The sequence below is a fragment of the Trichoderma breve genome, chromosome 6 (assembly GCF_028502605.1).
Source record: "Trichoderma breve strain T069 chromosome 6, whole genome shotgun sequence".
NCBI lineage: Eukaryota > Fungi > Ascomycota > Sordariomycetes > Hypocreales > Hypocreaceae > Trichoderma > Trichoderma breve.
Window position 1 is genome coordinate 3,779,425 of NC_079237.1, and position 17,681 is coordinate 3,797,105.

Genomic DNA, 17,681 nt, shown 5'->3' on the forward strand with positions numbered 1-17,681 from the left:
TATTGATGGTTTTGCGGGGTGAATTCAGTTCATTAGCTATGGGCGCCCCGAAGTATACGCCGAACAATCGTCCGCGGCTTCTCTCCACAAGTTGACCATTTCCCCAGATTCCGTACAAGGCGTATTGATGACTTTGCGGAGAAACTCCACATTGCATCCAACCCCGGAAACGATATGAGACTCGTGACAAATATCCTGCACTTGGATACTCTATACATCCATCGGGTTAGAAAAAAAGACTATTGAAGAAGTAATTAACCCTCGGATAAAAACCAGTCTCTGGGGAAAGCTGACTACAGAACAGCTCCAAGATCCAGGCCCCGGAAATTTCACCGCACGAGCGGCAAGTCCTGCCGAGCTGCCGAACATGAATATCGATTTTCGCAGAAGCCGGCTCCGAGAACGTCAAAGAAATACATATAAATAGGCCCTTGGCGCCGTCACTATGGTGAGGAGACTTCTTTTGAACAGCAGGGAAGTAGTAGCCCAAGGTGTCTAGTCTTCATCTCAGCACAATGGCGCCAACTGTTGTATTTCTCATCTCCCTTGCAGGGACATTCCTGCTTCGCCCTGTGGCCGCGCAGACCCAATGTGGTGGCAATCTTTACACTCCTGGAACTCTCAACTTCACGACTGAGTGTTACAATGCGTTCATGGACTGTGCTGCCCGTTTCGAGGCCAATGCAAGCCTGGTCAACTGTGACGACGGCAAGGGAAATCTGTTCATGCAACAACAGTCCAACCTGGGAGCCAACCCGGGAAGTCAAAACAACGATGCCGTCATCGCCTTCCAAGATATTCGCGATCTCTGCCTCCTCAGCGGTTCCACAACTGCAACCTGGGGTTACAGCGACAACCAGTGGTACTGGGCAGCTGCCGAGGATGCGTGCTACACCAACGACCCCTCCAGAACGGATGTTGTCAAGACTCACCCGGCACCATTCTGCATCCAGAACCGCGATTCTGGGCTTCCTGAATGTTATCCGCAGCCAGATGCCACTCCCGGTGGCCCTCTGAAGGTTCTCAAAACTGCCAAGACACGAAACGGATTCAAGTCCTCTGCCCGAGGCTGGAATACCTACGGCGTCCAGGCTCTGCAAAACGGTTCTCAAGTTGTGCCATCTTTCGCTGGGCAATCCGGCCTCTACTACACCCAGAAGTTCGTCGAGACTCAGTGTGGCGTGCTTGCTCGACCTGAGTTTAAAGCCGCTGGCTACGATCTCTGCAGTCTTGATTCCGGCTGGCAAGCTTTCAACGAAGTTGATGAGCACGGCCGTATTATCTACAACACCACGCGTTTCAACCTCCCTCAGCTGGCTTCTTGGTTGCACAGCAGAGACCTGAAGCTAGGAGTCTATATCACACCCGGTGTTCCTTGTGTCGCACACAACCAGACTATTGTCGGTACCAAGATCAAGGTTGGTGATATATTGAACGGTAACAACGACCAGATCAACTGCGACTTCGATTTCAGCAAGAACGGTGTTCAACAATGGCATGACTCAGTTGTCGCGCAGTGGGCTTCTTGGGGTGTGGATATGCTTAAGCTGGACTTTGTGACTCCCGGCAGCCCCTCAAACGGCGCCAATCTCGCTTGCGACAGCTCTGCTGCCGTGAAGGCTTATCAGAAGGCCATCGCGAAGTCGGGCAGGAAGATTCGACTTGATATTTCATGGAAACTTTGCCGCAATGAGACTTGGTTGCCTGTGTGGAGCGAGCTTGCTGAATCGATGAGAACCGACCAAGATTTGGACAACTACGGCACCAACACGTTGATGGCGTGGCAGGTTGGCCAGCGTGCTATTGAAAACTACCGCCAGTACATCGGTCTACAGGCACAGCGTAATGTTCCCATTACGATTTACCCCGATATGGATGCTCTATTCACCGTCAACCCGGAGCACCTTGCGGGTGTCAATGATTCTATTAGATACACTGTCCAGAACCACTGGCTCGGAGCTGCTGCCAACTTGGTCATTGGTGGTGACATGCAGCAAATCGATGCACTGGGTATTAAGTTGACTACCAGCAAGCAGTCTATTGCTGCCGCCGACTTCTTTGCGCAGTACCCCATGCAGCCTCGTAACCCCGGAACTGGAAGCAACGCTGCCAAGCAGCTGCAGGCATGGATTGGTGGTCCTTCAAACAACCACGAGGCTTACGTTCTTCTCGTCAATTACGGACCGGACCTGGGCAACGGAGGCTTTGGAACGCAGCTATACGGTTCGCAGAAGGTGACTGTATCATTGAAGGACCTTGGTATTTCGGGTTCGACATGGACCTTTACTGACATCTGGACGGGCAAGTCAACCAGAGTGACTGGATCTTACTCTGTTTCCCTCACGGAGGGTGCTTCACAGCTTCTCCGCCTGACAAAGAGTCACTATTAGAGAATGAATGGGTGGATGTAGAACCTCTTATAGATTTCTAGAGAATGCATGTGTTCGAATAAAGATTGTTTAAAAAGTGACTCTGGATATCCTCTTGCTAACCTTGGCTGAAGCATTGCAGTAGTATATGGAGTTGGACAAGATTACAGAATGCGGCAATACATTCTTTCTATTTGTACATGGGCAACTCAACACATCATAAGGGTACAAAGAGGGCGGATAAGTAACAATCCTTTATGGACAACTTGTACTGAGTGTAGTGTAGATGTACAACGCCTTCTATAGCACATATCTAAACATAGGCCCGTAATTCTCTACCGCCACAGGCTGAGTGGCAACTTGCCCTTGCTCCTGTGCCTCAGCAATTCGCGCTTTCTGTTCTTCAATAGTCCCGTATTTCTGATCTAGCTTCTTATTCTCCCAGGCGAGCAGAATTCGTAAACCAATGACTAGTAGCGTGGTAAAGAACATAAACGCCGCACAAACCGACTGCCCCTTTACGTAGAAGGGGCCCTCCTTGGACGGATACAGTCGGGTGCCCAGCAAAGGGCCGCACTGCCCGATAACGTTGAGAAGGACGATTCCGGCTCCTCGGCGAGTGTCGCTGCCTTGGTTATCTAGCAAGACGAGCGGGTTAGAGGTGTATCTAGCATGACGTCTGACCTCACACTTACTCAATACCCAAGGAAGAATATTAGCAATGGAAGGGAAAATGCCTCCGGCTGCCATGAAGACTCCAAAATAGCGGGCTCCAACTGACTTGGCAGATGCCAGGATAACATAGCCCACACCGCCGATAATAGTAAGAATGATGAGCATAAAGGCACGCTGCTGAGTTCGATCTGCAATGTAAGGCGTGATGAGAGTGATGAGAAAAGACAGGAAGAATGGAGGGGCTGTTAAGCCTTGAGCAGTTACATCAGAAAACCCCATCTCTGAGAGAATCGTGGGCAGAAAAACTGGAAGAGAAGCAAAGCTAACATTGCAGCTGAAATACATGAGCTGTAATAATTGTCAGCGCTGACCACCATGGAATAAAATTGTATCATCTTACCCCAGTGAACCAAGCTTTGATGTCAGTCAGCCCTCTCAAAAAGTCCACCCAATCGACTCCGCCTATCCTGGCAGAAGAGCCTGCTTGACGGACACTTCTTGCAATGGCTACTCTTCTCTCATCTTCATCAAAGAACTTGGCCTTTTCGGGAGAATCTGGGAGATAGAAGTAGGCCACAGCTGCCATGACAATTGTAGGCAGTCCTTCTACGAGGAACAATACCCTCCATTTCGCAATGGATGGGTGACCTGATGTGATACCATATGCAAGGGCTCCTGCAAAAGTATTGGCAAGAGGAGCAGCGGAGAGGAAGACTCCACAGCGGAAGCCTACTTCATGTCGGAGATAGAAGAAAGAAAGCAGAAACGGGATTCCTGGTCCGTAGCCTGCTTCAGCGGCTCCCATGAGGAATCTAAGTGCCATTTCCGCTCCCCATGAATGGGTGACCGCTTGAAGAGTCGATACCAGCCCCCTATAGTTACTACTGTTAGTTCACCGAGCAACTCAAGTGTGTTTAGGTCAGGCTCATACCATATGAAAACAACAATGGTTGCCCAGATGTGTGGTGGCACGACCTTCCACATTATCCCAAGGAACTCAAATATGATGTAAGGGATATAGAATATTGTGAGCAACCAATCGTAACGATCTCCAATCAGATTAAGATCAGTACTCATTCCGGCAATGCGCGCATTCCTGCATGTGACTACTTTCAGAAACCAACGTCGCAATTTTGTGACAGGATGCATACATACCCAATATTGGACCGATCAAGGAAAGCAAGAAGATCTACAGAGACATTAGCTGCAGGCGGTTGAAAGGCACGATGCAACGTACATAGAGCCATGACCAATGGCACGAGGTTCATGTCTGTTTTCCTGACGACTCTCCGCTCCAGTTCAGGGTCGATGGAGGGCTGCTGCACGGCAGCATTCTCGTTTTGAACAGACACAGGCTCCTTTTCAACATTGCCTGTTTGCATGGCCAAATCCATGCCTGGCGGTGTCTCTGCCGTTTTCTTTGACTGGAAAAGCTGCATTGTCTGATTTATGATCCCCCAGCAGTTGTTGATGCAAAACAGTGCGTCGCGAACGCTTCGCGAGAACCCCAGATTTTATGGGAAATGATCTTTTGCGGGGTTATGTCTAAGACAAAACCAGGGGACCCCATTGACTTTCTTGTCTTGAACTGGTGACTCCATTCTATCTCCGGGATGTGGCAGCCGATCCCTGCGACCTGCTGTTGATGATTCCCTTTGTAGACGCCTCAAGAGTCAAGACCGGCACTTGGCTTCCGAAGAGGAGCAGTTCCGCACGCGGCTGTCCTATGACGAAAGGGTTCTGCCTTTGTTGTCCTGCACCCCGCCACTCAAATGTCCGTTAAATCCACAAGTTACCCCAGACTAAAGAAAGAGAGGGGGCCTTTGTCCAACCTGGTCCGGAGATCGGAGTCAGGTAATTACATGTAGTTGTGCTACCCTAGGTGATACAGCATCGGCAAAATCGCTAAATGTGCTCCGAATTCCTCGGAGATCACTGGAGCGGATGAGCGGCTAATGTAAAGATAATTGAGTGCCCACCAGCGGGTTTTCGCTCTACCGAGTAGGCCGTCTAAAATGACATTGATCCTTTGGAACCATACTGTATGGGTAAATGTCACATGTTTATCGACCTTGGTGAACCTACTTATTTGGTGCGTGGCAGAATTGCGTCGCTGCAAATTTGATATAAAGATAAATCTTGAACAATAATATGGTTATTCTTGTACGCTCTTTAATGCGTGTTTTTTTTCGGCACAAAATTACGAGAAGAACTGCTCCCTAGCCTAGCCTTGCCCATGTCATCAAGAGGGCGTTGGCTAACGGACCTGGGAACGGGAATGCTTTATTAATCTATAGAGCACCAGTTTGTGAAAAAGGGCAAGGCTTATGGTGATAGGGCTGAGTTTCTGTTGAATAGGGAACCCAATTGCTGCATAATCGAGGCATCATAACTTTTTAGAATGTTGTATTCAGAATATGGATGTTTAATTGATTCGCTGACGTCGGAATTGGGAATTATGCCAATGCCGTTGGTTTCAGAAGTATCTCTACAGCTTTAGGGTACGTGCTTCCGACAAACTTCACTAAGGTAATGCCACCAGAACTCTGAAAGGACTCAGAGCAAAAATTAAACCTTTGATTGAGACTACTATATACATCTATCAAATGAAGGTTTAATATGGAAACCGATTGCGCCACAAGGGTGAAGACTAAAGCTCAAAGGGACAGCGACAACCGATGTCAAGTTGCAGAAATCAAGCTCCGGCACTCTGAGTACTGCACGGTTCAGCGTTGTTGTTATTCTGTGACCAGCTGGTTCACGTTGCCAAGACAGCTAAAGCAGTAACTCAAAATATAAGCTTAAAAATGTCTGGATCGAAAGAAACTCACGCATATAAAAAGAAGTAAAGAAGGAAATTTTGTGGTGCTACTCGGCTTCTATTTCCTTGGCCAGGAGCTGACTTCTATTCCGCGTTAGCTTTACTGTTTTGCAAGAATTAGCCACCATTATACCAGTCCGGGTACTACAGCCGAGCCACGTTTACTTGGCACGCCATTTTCCGTCTGATATTTTCAATTTTAGTTGGCTGCCATCGGAATCACCGGAAACTTTGTCATAGTAATTTCACATGACATGTCTTCTTCTTTTCTTCAATGTTATTTGCACAACTGGCCTCTATCGTGACTATGTTGACAAGTGTTTACAACAACTGTCTTACGCACGGCGCATGTAGGCCACGTAATAATCGTGTTCGCGGTTTGGCACCTCGTATTTGACTAGTTCATCATTGAGTCAACTTATGGCTGCGCCTCTCCAAAAGTGGAAATTGTGAAGTGAAATGGCACTTCTGAACAGGTAACAGCCGGGAAACCCCCCACCCTTAAGCCCTGTAAAGTCGCGGATTTAAACAAGTAAGAACGCACGAGACATCCGCCTGTCTCATCCCGTGTCAATCTCAAAATCTTACACTTTCTTTCCTCCTTTCTACATTTGTTTCTTCAATGATTCACTGACAAGTGCGCCTTTACAATGTCTGCCGCAGCACATACGCAGCCGATGCAATGGGCTATTTATCATGACGATAACGTCCATTTTGCTTATGAAGCACCCTGGTGGTCGCGCGTTGTTTTGCTGGTTGACCTAGCAGTTCTCCTGCCTCTCTTCATTATCGTGCGTGCTTGTAGCCCCCTGAGTCAATTTAGCATTCTATCATCTCTCGACTCACGGTGATGATGATTTTCTGATCGCAACTAATGAGATCGCTGGTAAAATAGTTCAACTACACCTTGCCCCGTGTTTATCCGGTGTTTGCAATTGTGCAAGACAAGAAGCGAGGAGAAAACGACCCCATTAGACTCGGCAATGTTGCGGACGAGCGGGCCCCGGAGTTCAACTCTGTCGACAATCCCAGCCGGATAAACTCGTCCTCTCCAGCAGCCATCTATCGCCTTTTGGTAGAGACCGACGGCTTCATGGCCAATTTCCGTGGCTTTTCTTGCGCTCTACTCCAGAGTGCCGTGACGGCATTCCCAGTTGTAATCGCCGCTCGTTATGTGCCATTCCCATTTGGTCGTCTGTCGAGACTTCTTCCTGCACTTGCCATGGTTCAATTCAGCACCCTTTGGCTGCATCTTATCATCTCTAAGCCAAGTCCCCGATCATTCTGGAGACGTGTGCCTTCGTTTGGACGCACCTTCAACGCAACATGGAAAGCGGTCGTCATTCACTGGGCCGCGGTTGAGATAACGCGGTGGCTGCCCTACTGGGTAGCCTCGTCCATGGGATTCGACTGGCCTTGTTTCAACCTTCTCATGCCCGACAATACGTACAGATTTAGAATGGACATGGCAACTGGAGATATGGTCCTGTACACCAAATGCGCCCTTGTCATCCTCGTCACCATTATTGGATCCATCTGTTTCATTGTTCCCAGCCAGGTTGTTCTGATGCGAATCCAAGCGTCTCTTCTTCCGATTGAAGATGATGCCATCATTCCATTCGACAGGTCTTTTGATGGCAAGGTAGTGCCTTCGATCCTAGGCGGCCGAGGCTACGCCACAATCTCCGACGCGTTTCACACCTTTACATGGGCGAGTTGGAAAAACCTGGCTATTCTTTCCATCAAGATTATCCTCTTGTCCGTGTCTCTGATTGGGTTTGTTGGTTTCTTCTTGATTGCTCAGTGGTCTATAATCGTTAAAAGGACCATTGAGCCTAACCAGTACAACTACTGAGCTGCTGAACTGATGGGTTTCCCACACTTTTGCCTGTATTTTATGGAGTATCTTATCATTAGATGATACATTGTGTAGCGAATATTGAATCGAATTAAGATTAGGAAATGTTCAAATCATCACTCGTTGCTAAGCTATGACATTATTCTACCATCGACCAAGCATACAGCCTAGAGTATGTATACCGGTGTGCGACTCTCATATGCATCGCCCTTGCTTACCTGAATATCCTTTTTATGAAAGTCGTGCAGTTGCAGCCAGTGAAGCATTCGGAATATGAGGGCACACCAAATCTTGTTAATCTCCCGTTTAATTGTGGCCTCAGAGTCCACCATGTCTTCCGTAGTCGCCACATACGTGTTTGCTTTCTGGTTGTACTGTGACCGCTGCTTGTAAACAGTTTCTATGACATTAAGTCGTACCGATGTGCAGTATAATCGCGCTAGGATGTGATGCTTTTCGTCAACCGTAGCGGAATCAAAGTCGCTTATGCTAATGGAATCATGGCTCTCATCCTCAGGTTCGTCACCCGGTTTTTGATTCAACATCCCCAATACTTCTTGGATGTGTACGCGAACGACTTGGTAAATCATTACCATGTCCGCACCTTTCAAGTATTGATCACAGAGCTCTATGCCTCCCCGTACGTGTGAAATCCTGTCGGCCGTTGCTGTACCGCTGATGTTGGTATGGATCGATCCATTGGGCGGCTTTTCAACTTTTTCCACAACGTCATCACACCAATCCAATATGTCAGAAATCTGATCACTCTCTTCGGTACGGGCCGTCTGTGTTTGAACTACCCTTAATAGAGCGACAATGTTATGGGTGAGTGTGGGAAGGGAAAATGTGTTGGGTTCCCAGTAATATACTGTGGGATTAGGAAGCATCCGAAAAGCAGTATCCTTTATGTGAAGTATTTGACCAACCATGCCCAGTATTTCGAAGGGAACTGTGATACAATTAGTCTAAACGAATACTTCAACTAGGGGTCTGGTAGTCTCATGGAGAGAGTAGGAATTGTCGGAGTACGACATACCAGGGAATAGATGGCTATGACGAGCAGTTTCGGCGTTCTTTCTAAAGTAACCAATCGTGTTGTTATCACAGCCAAACTCCGCCAGAGTATCAGCAATCTCTGCCAAGGTGCCAAGTTGCAATGTTGCATGATCTTCACCCCCATCGACGTTGACGAGCATTTCACGATGGAGAATTGTTGGCGCCAAACCAAAGCACAATTGCTTGATGTCGTGGTTTGGAATAAGGCGATTTTGTCCAAATACGGTTCGGCCTTGTTTCTGAAAGGTAAAGGATATGCCCAAGTTATCAACGTATGAGCCATACAGGACAAAGCCGTTGCCTTGAGCTCGATAACGATCATTATCCAAATCGAAGTTCTTCCAGTGAATGCCAAGCATAGCGGCGATCTCGATTAGATGCGAAATAGTGGTTGTAGCATAGGGTTTACTAAGACCCTGGGGAATGCTATCCCAGACTCGCTGCTTTCTCTGCATGCAAACAACCAACGAGTGAGGAGGCGATGGATCTAAGGGAGGCTGGTAGCCTAGCGATTCCTGCTGCCAAGAACGCGACTCATTCTCCATTTGATAGATGGTCATCAGCAAGTGACACCATGTTGCGTTTTCGTTGTCTGCTGTGCGAATGGCTTCTTGCTTGTTCTTCTTTTGCTGCGCATTGAACTCTTCAGTGCTTGAAGTGTACTTGAGGTTTGCGTGGCTGCCGTCGAGGCGTATAATTTTCCTATCCTCTGTACGGAAATCCTCATCATTTCCGAGAGGCCCTCTCGTATTTTCGGGCCTTGCGACAAATAAGACTGGTGTTTCGAAATGTACTTCGATGCGGAACTCAGACCAAAGCATACTGCGCCTGGAGAATCGCGACCATTTCCCTATTACAGCTTCGCTGCAAGAAGAATATCCTGTAGCCGACGCGAAATACTGCTGGAGAGCCTGCAGGATAGCGATAACAAAGGCTAGAATAGAAATGATAAGTGCCACAATGGCAAGAATCAGCTCAGTATTATCGGTAGAAGACATGGTGTAATATGAGCATCTGTCGGTGGCCTCTTCCTGTCGTTTGGCTCCGGCCCTTTACTTCTCGCCCCGGCATGAGGCCAGAAGATGGTTTGGACAAGAACTGGTCATGGAAAACAAAGCCGACGTGAATCAAGTCATACTCGTCCACCGCTTGGCAGGGGCAACGAGCTCTAGCCGCCGAACTGTTAGCCTCACCAGCCTAGCCCCCAAGTTTTCAAGGCCTGTCAGAACCAATCGCCGGCAATAGTCCTGCAGCCATACCCACCAGACACGTCAACTTTTGTGTTGTTGGACCCCCCGCTTCCTCTGGCGGCGATCCCCGCCGAGAATAATTCTTCTACGGTGAAATGCCGACGATTTGGGTTGCAACGATCCGGATGGGGGTACGTAGATTGTTTTTACAATGCTGCGATTTTGTTGTCATAGAGATGTTCCTATTCATGGAGTAACAACTTGGAGTAAGTGGGTGAAGGACAATATGGCGTTGGTCCAAGTCGATAGAAAGAATCTGCGCCCGCTAAACCATGTCAATCAAGAATGATCTCGGTATCACACAAACACCTTTGGTCGCTTCGGTAATGCAAAAGACAAGGCTCAGCGCCTTTCGACTGAGCTACAGCCAATTGAAGCTACAAAGTGTTGTAATTGAGTCCGTCATCAAGAGCGCTAGAGATGTACGGAGAAGGTCGCTGCTGCAATGCGACTGAATAGCTTTCGTTTTTGGTTAGTCCGGCTAAATGAACGCAGCTGAGTGAAGCCTGTGGCTAGACAAAAGAGAGGCAAGATCTATTGGGTGATGAAGTTGTTGATTCTGAGACCAAGTTGGCCTACAAGGTTAAGTGATTGGTTGGCAATTTGTGACAGAGCGCAAATTGGTGACCACCGCAAGAGTGGGAGTGGAGGCATGACATGCAACTCTATAATGATTGAGGCTCAAGAGTACCAACATCATGGAACGAAGTTGACCCAGTGGATAAAATAAATGGACCTATTTACATCGCCCCCAAAGTCAATTTATAATGACAGTCTAGCAATATAGGTACATTCTCTGTATGTAAGCCGCTCTACGTGTGGTACTTTACTCTTGTATCTATGGAACAGCGGCTCATTGTCTGTCTGCCTCCAGTGCAACATTCTTGGAGTTCCTCGCTCCAATCAAAGCATCAAGATATTTCGATGTAACATCTTCCATCGTCGATCCACCGATAGTCTTTCCAATGATTTGACCGATAAGCTCGGCTTGCGTGATGATTCCCAACCGAACCGCGTCGTGCATGAGGTCGAAGAGGTCATGTTGACTGACCCCTCTCCGAACTCTCGCTAATAATTCGCTCGTTAGATGTCATCATAACATGGTAGGAATTAAGCAAAGCTTACGTTTCATTATAGAATCTCTGCCTTTGCGAATTTTGATGACGTATTTTCTCAAAGTTGAGGCATCGTATTCCGTCTTAACCCCCACCTCATGACCGAGGCTTGTGATTGTGTAGTCGAGACCTCCTTTCACTGATTGGAAGTCGAAATACTTTTTCAACACTAGAATTCAGGAAATGAGTCTTTGCCAAAGCTGAAAGGTTTAGCACTGAAATAATCCGACGTACCTTCTTTTCTTCCACCTTCTGCTGCCTTGACTTCCTTTTCGTTCATGAGCTGCAAGCCGAGACCTTCTGGTGTCACGCCCGCACTTTCCATCAACTTTTGGATGATCTCATCATCCTCTAAATAGATTGTGAGTAGAGTTGGGTATTATTTGGAATCATCATAGATTGCCGACTGGGAAAGACTCACTGTATATAATGATGCCCTTCTCGAAGCGGGACTCTCCTGAGTAACAGATGAGAAAAAACACATCGACGTAGCCGACGAGTCTTATCTTTCCATTCCATCGTGACCCATCTATCAGCACATCCCATGGGTGGATATCACTGTCAAAGAAAGGAAGTTTGTGAGAATGCAGTTCAGTGCAAGTATGGAAGGGATACTCACTAATTGCACTCTACACTCTTTTGTGTCACTGACCTATCAAAGGTCATTAGAACTCTATGGTACGACGCCATGTTAAAGATATGTAGAATGTTGTAGATGATGATAGTAAAGAATTCTCATGAAGGCCACACTTTAGATTTCACCTGGGCTGTGAGTAGAATACTGGGAATTTTGTAAGAAGCCGGGGACTCTGGAGGGACCCCGGTAGAAGGAGAGTAATGGCGATAATTTGGCTCCTCCTATCCTGCCTGAATCACACGCTAGAAACGAGAGCCTTGGGCTAGCTCGGGGCACCATTCAACAGGCTGATCCATCCTACTGACCCACCAGTTGGCCGTCATTGCTGCATATGTACGAGCATTTCCGGGCTCTCCAAGAGCTATTTCCGAATAAAGATAGGCTGCCGATGCAGGCTAATTGCGCCTCTTCAACGGCGCCAATGACATAGCAGCTGGAAGGCATCTCAAGGCGTCCGTATCCCAAACGGCCCAACAAATGATGACCAGCTGAAAAAATGCAACACACAGGACCAACGTGGCAGATAGCCATAGGCTATGGCTTTGTTTCTCTCCAGATAAAGGTCTGCTTTATAATGTATGGCAATTGCGGCTAATCGAGTTGACGTCTTAGCGCATCTGCAAGCTCTGTCTCCGCGCCCCAATTCGCGGGACAACCTCATCACATATTCAGCCGCATGTACCCAATTGCTTTGAGGGGTATTATAATTGCCAGAAGCCCACGTTGGAGTTTCTGGAGAAAAACAAAACAAAGGTGGTCATCCTTTCATTTCCTGGGTATTTGCACACCAAGAGGCTGGTATTAGCCATCCATTTTGATCACCATGGCCTCGATGACCAGTATATCCGATAAGATTGCAAGGGTCACTGACCTGAGCAACTACACAGATATCACTCCTGAAAAGATCAAGAAGATCTTTGATGATATCGGCAGCAGCCCAGAGAAGCTCCGAGCAGCCTTGAACCTATGGTTTGTCCCGGATTTTAAGCCAACTTTCACACGGACAAAGGATAGTGCTCTCTCTACCCTGCAAGACATTGAGTTTCTCGAGGCTCCAGATACGGAGCGGCCCCAACGGCCGTTACGCATGATCGACCTTGATACTGGCAACATAGTCGATGCGTGGAACATTTCCCATCTTGACTCATATTGCATACTGTCTCATCGTTGGAAAGGAGATGAGATCACCCTGGCTCATTTTATGCGTGCCAGGGAGAAGCATATGGAGCGCATAAGAACCAGAACTGGGGCTGCCTCCAATGTCGAGACTCTAGCTGCCCAGAGCGATGATATTTCTCTGGTGCTTGAGCAGTGTAAACTCGATATAATCGACCAACAACAAATAATCGAGATGATCTTACAACAAGAATCGGAGGGCTTGAGCGTGGAAGAACTTATTAAGAGAAAGGTTGAGGCCAACGAAATGAAATGGAAAATGAATTCGGCCCGGCAAACTCGAGATTCCAAGAAATCACTGGTTGATCTGAGTAAGATCGAGAAGAAGATGTTCGACACCATAATCCACCGCGCCGGAAAGGTTGTTGACGGCAATACGCAAGATTCACAAAATGCGGGAATTCCCACCGCAACTGCGGAAAGCATTGTCAGTGGTGGCCCTGATATGCCACAGCCAGAGAACTCGGATCATGCTACCACATCTACGGTTGTTAGCAAGGCAGAGGAAGCATACGCCCAAGCAGAGAAGGACTTTGAGGATTTGCTTTTAAAGCAGAAGGCTGTTGGGGAACGTACTCAAATCTTTCAGAAGAGCAACCGCCTCGGTGATGAAGTGGATGAGTTGATTCGTCGCCTACAGAGGTGGAAGTCAGCTATCAAGTTGAACAATTCGATAAAAGAGGCGCAAAGAATATTCCGGACAAGTCATTTCCAGAGACGCGGGGCTCGCTACATCTGGTCTGACACATGCTGTATCGACAAGAAGAACTATGGAGAATTATCCCAGTCTTTGTCGTTAATGGGAGATTGGTATTCTAATGCCGAGTTTTGTCTTGTACATTTGGATACCAACTGGCGTGAAGCTGACGCGATTGACGATTGGCTCAAATTTGGGAGAGAGGTGAAGAACAGCGGAGACAAAGTGCCAGCTGCAACTCCCAACATCCCAAGCTTCCGAGAGATAAAGTCTACAATTGAGTGGGCAAGCCGAGCATGGACATTGCAGGAATTGGTCATGAGCAAAATGACATATTTTGTCAACTCAGAATGGACACCTCTCAGTCGTCCCATTGAAAATCTTGGGGATATATATCCTCTAGTTCCATTCATTGAACTTCATACCCAGGGAATTGAATCAAACATCTACGCGGGCCCACCAGAAGTCATTAACCACGCAAAGCTTTCTCAATGGAAAATTGGGGATTTCGACGCGCTCATTCCGTATTTACGAGAAACAGACATTGAACTTGTCAACGAGAGCAACAACGGTGGCCACTGGGAAACAAGCTACCAGATCGAAGCAGAGCAAGTTAGAGAGTCGATACAGCTTATCTCTGTACTCAATGCTCTAGGGTTCCGCTTTCCAGCCAATATGACAGTAGAGACTGCCACGTCCGAGATTTCACGAGCTGTCTATCTCGCCGCCTCCGATTTGGATAGAAGCAAGCGTCACGGATCTGACGAGAGTGGAATACGTCTCCTAACAGAGCTCAAGAAAAACCACCTGCCTAATCCATCTGGCGATGCAAGTCCAAGTGATGCGAATGATACCGAAGAAGTCATCAAATTTCTCTTACTTTGTCTTGTCGCGAAAGCAGGTGATCTCATCGTCTCTGACAGACGTTTTATAGCCGACTTTGGAGGTGTGAGACCACTCACAACGTGGAAAAGCGGAATTGCTCGCAGTGGATTCCCCGCGCAGTTAGTTCTACAACTCTCTTGCAGTCGAGTTGCCACGGTTCCAGTCGATCACGTCTATGCTCTCATGGGTATTCTTGGTGTTCGATTCCCATCGTTCCATGCGGAAGGTTACGCGAAAGCTCTTGCTCGCCTTTTGGACGAAGTTATAGTCACCCATAACGATGTGTCCGTATTCAATTGGGCCGGAGCAGAGATGGGAAGCCCTGTTCGTGGTCGATCCATGTATCCCGCGTCTCACAAGGCATACGGGACCGACGAAGATCGTGGTCGGCGATACAATATGATGATTTCAGCAAAAGTGAGACAAGACCGAAAACAAACGATGGTCACTTATCATGGTATCATCCAAATGCTCCGCGATGCGATAGACTGCGTGAAGGACAAGAGACGTGAGAGTATACCTTTGCACTGGGTGCGAGAAATAACATCGTTCATAAGCAACTCTAGCTTTGAGAACCTTCAGCCACAGCTGGTTAACATTGGCAAAATTCTTCTCTACGTCAAACTACACTGCGAACAGCTGAAGAAATCAGCCTCTGACCAGAGTCTTCAGAATGATGGCTTGAAGGATGCAACAAGTAATGATGAGAAGTCTTCATGGTCGCTCAATTTAACCCCGTCTCTTCCGAGCCTGAAATCTTCCTCTGAGAAAGTGACCTCGAGCCTTCCAGGATTTGGACTAAGCAAGAACATCAAATCAGGATTCGGCAAGTTTTCCTCCAAGACATCGGGGAAAGCTGTGCCGCAGGAAGCAACACCCGCTCCTCCCGCAGCGCCCCCCGCGCCGCCTGTGCCAGCAGAGCCTGAGTGGAAACAACTCGACTCAGGCGTGACCGAGTATATGAGGATTATGTACGATGCCGAGAAATCACAAGGCGAAAAAGAAAATCCTCTACCAAAGAAGATAAAAGACATCGCTTTCAACGTCATCGAGCCCGAGGGACTGGAGAGGCAAATGAGTGACGACGGCGAGAAGATTACGGCCGAAAACCTGGCGTGTCCAAACCCGATCATAGTCAATAGCTCGGGAATTGAGGGCATCTTTGACATACAACGAATTGTTGTGACAATGATTGACCGGGAGAAACTGGTGCGGCAAGTGGCAAAGGCAACCAGTCCGAAGCAAAAGATTTCTGGCTGGTGCACTATCAGCACCGGGTTTGCGAATGTGGCCGTGCATTTTGCGTGTGAGCAGCGCATCTTGAAGACACAATTGGACGTAGAAAAGGCGACTGAAGACAAGATCATCAAAGAAACCACCAGAGCGAAGAAACTTCAGGGAAGCATCGAGCTTCAAAGCGTGGACCAAGTGGTAGAAGGGGGAATGAACTTGGTCGCAAATACCGCGGTTGGCAAAGGCAACCAAGACAAACAAGCAGAAGAAAAGGATACGACGGACTACATACGCGCCACAAAGGAAGAAAAGACAGTCGTCAGAATGCTCGATTACATTCAAGAGCCACAGCTTCAGCTTGTTGCTGGAGAATGGGTATTGGCGCGGTTCTCTGGAGTTCCGGGGGCAAAGTGGTTTCTCTGTTTCCTCGAATTGGGCTCAACACATCAATTCTATGGCCAGCGCGTCGCCGCTACTGAAATCGACTTTACCAACTCTGCAGTAGAGCCTGGACTCATGAGTGCGTGGCAGATATACATGGACCGCAAGAAGAGAAAGATGTGCAAGATCCTGGAAACGTACATCAAGAGCTCTGAGAACGCGAAGCAAGGTGAAGAGAAGTTGTCAAAAGCTACAAATCTGGCAAATGATAGCTATGACAAGCTTACCGATGCGGGACTCCAGAGATTTGAGACAGCCAAGAGTTTCTCTCCGATGTCGCCTCTCTCGAAGAGGTTCCCATTTTCGACAAGCAGTGAAGCTGTCAATGATACAAAAGCCAATGTCGCCGACGCTGATGATGAAGACGATGACAACTTTTTCGACGACCTCCTCGAGCATGCAAAAGAGGCCGCAATATCACTTGGTCATTACACTGTTTTAGCAGCTTATGAAAAGTTTTTTGAGATGCAAGCTAAGCATATGGACAAATATCTTGCGGTTTCGGTCCTCAAGAAGACTCCAAAGATTCTTCAGAGCGCTGTAGAGAATCTTGATGAAAACAAAGGATTCCTTCCTGCCATGTTCCATTCTGGAAAGAGAGTACATATGTTTTAGAAGCCTCAGAGCATGAATACAAAATACTTCTGGTGAGCTTAGTTGCGCTATTATATGCCGTTTCTGTGAAGTTAATTGTATATCTGAGTTCATTGGGTTATAGCGATAGTTCATCTCTAAGCGAAGGCTATCAAATTGCAGGCATCGGTCTGTTCATCATTTCGTCGAGCTGACTATGAAGAAACCGACGACTCATCTTCTAGTCTCTCTCTTTCCAAGGCTTTAAAAATTCTTGGGGTAGTATCTTCGTCTAAGAGGCCTAAATAACGGCCTAAATAATAATGAGCATCTGATATAACAATATGGTAAGTACATTCCCTTACTTGCAGCAAGCCAACGGGTTTGTATGAGATTTAAGAAATCTCGCAATGACTTGAGAATTTGGATGTTTGTATTGAAGCTGGTTTCATCTCTCATAGAATTGGTTAGAATTTTTGCAGCTTTGTACATCAAAAAGTGGACAAATGGCGGGAAGCTGTCCAGGGAGTTGTCGTCGATATCATTCAGCGGTTGAATTAGGTTGGATACGTCTCTTATTATGTTTTGCAACGGCAGAGTGGCTGCGATCAAGTGTTCTTTCATGTTATAATTTAGTGTCCGTTCTCTGTCGCATTTATCGTATACGAGAAGAAGACCGCTGCCAAATTGTAAACTTTGATACCTCAAGAATTGGGGCAATACTTACATATTACAGATGAGAAGACCACTGGCGTATATTCTTGAGTCTTCAGGCGCCTCTCCAAGTATCACAGTTCTCAATGATACTAATGTGTTTACCAGAAGAGCTCCTTCTTCAAGATTGAATGCAATTCGCGGCGTTGGCTCATAGATAGTTAAGTGAACTCGATCCAGA

The 17,681-nt window shown here is 47.4% G+C and overlaps 6 protein-coding genes across 6 annotated transcripts; 3 read left to right on the plus strand and 3 right to left on the minus strand.

Moving 5' to 3' along the window:
• Window positions 1–653: 653 nt before the first annotated feature.
• On the plus strand, window positions 654–2,390 carry T069G_10070 (alpha galactosidase A domain-containing protein; the record flags this gene model as incomplete). The annotated part of the gene is made up of 1 exon (XM_056177280.1): window positions 654–2,390. One exon carries the CDS (start codon window positions 654–656, stop codon window positions 2,388–2,390), a length of 1,737 nt encoding a protein of 578 aa, XP_056025758.1.
• Window positions 2,391–2,669: 279 nt separating this feature from the next.
• On the minus strand, window positions 2,670–4,483 carry T069G_10071 (major facilitator superfamily domain-containing protein; the record flags this gene model as incomplete). The annotated part of the gene is made up of 6 exons (XM_056177281.1): window positions 2,670–3,007; window positions 3,065–3,392; window positions 3,445–3,916; window positions 3,976–4,140; window positions 4,200–4,233; window positions 4,282–4,483. The coding sequence occupies 6 exons, from the start codon at window positions 4,481–4,483 to the stop codon at window positions 2,670–2,672; spliced, it is 1,539 nt and encodes a 512-aa protein (XP_056025759.1).
• A 2,032-nt stretch (window positions 4,484–6,515) lies between these two features.
• On the plus strand, window positions 6,516–7,720 carry T069G_10072 (uncharacterized protein; the record flags this gene model as incomplete). The annotated part of the gene is made up of 2 exons (XM_056177282.1): window positions 6,516–6,656; window positions 6,761–7,720. The coding sequence occupies 2 exons, from the start codon at window positions 6,516–6,518 to the stop codon at window positions 7,718–7,720; spliced, it is 1,101 nt and encodes a 366-aa protein (XP_056025760.1).
• Window positions 7,721–7,890: 170 nt separating this feature from the next.
• Window positions 7,891–9,777, minus strand: T069G_10073 (uncharacterized protein; the record flags this gene model as incomplete). The annotated part of the gene is made up of 2 exons (XM_056177283.1): window positions 7,891–8,672; window positions 8,760–9,777. The coding sequence occupies 2 exons, from the start codon at window positions 9,775–9,777 to the stop codon at window positions 7,891–7,893; spliced, it is 1,800 nt and encodes a 599-aa protein (XP_056025761.1).
• A 1,105-nt stretch (window positions 9,778–10,882) lies between these two features.
• Window positions 10,883–11,834, minus strand: T069G_10074 (uncharacterized protein; the record flags this gene model as incomplete). Its single annotated transcript, XM_056177284.1, has 5 exons — window positions 10,883–11,097; window positions 11,155–11,313; window positions 11,379–11,495; window positions 11,566–11,702; window positions 11,764–11,834. 5 exons carry the CDS (start codon window positions 11,832–11,834, stop codon window positions 10,883–10,885), a joined length of 699 nt encoding a protein of 232 aa, XP_056025762.1.
• Window positions 11,835–12,604: 770 nt separating this feature from the next.
• Window positions 12,605–16,828, plus strand: T069G_10075 (heterokaryon incompatibility protein (HET) domain-containing protein; the record flags this gene model as incomplete). Its single annotated transcript, XM_056177285.1, has 1 exon — window positions 12,605–16,828. The coding sequence occupies one exon, from the start codon at window positions 12,605–12,607 to the stop codon at window positions 16,826–16,828; it is 4,224 nt and encodes a 1,407-aa protein (XP_056025763.1).
• Between the last annotated feature and the right edge of the window lie 853 nt (window positions 16,829–17,681).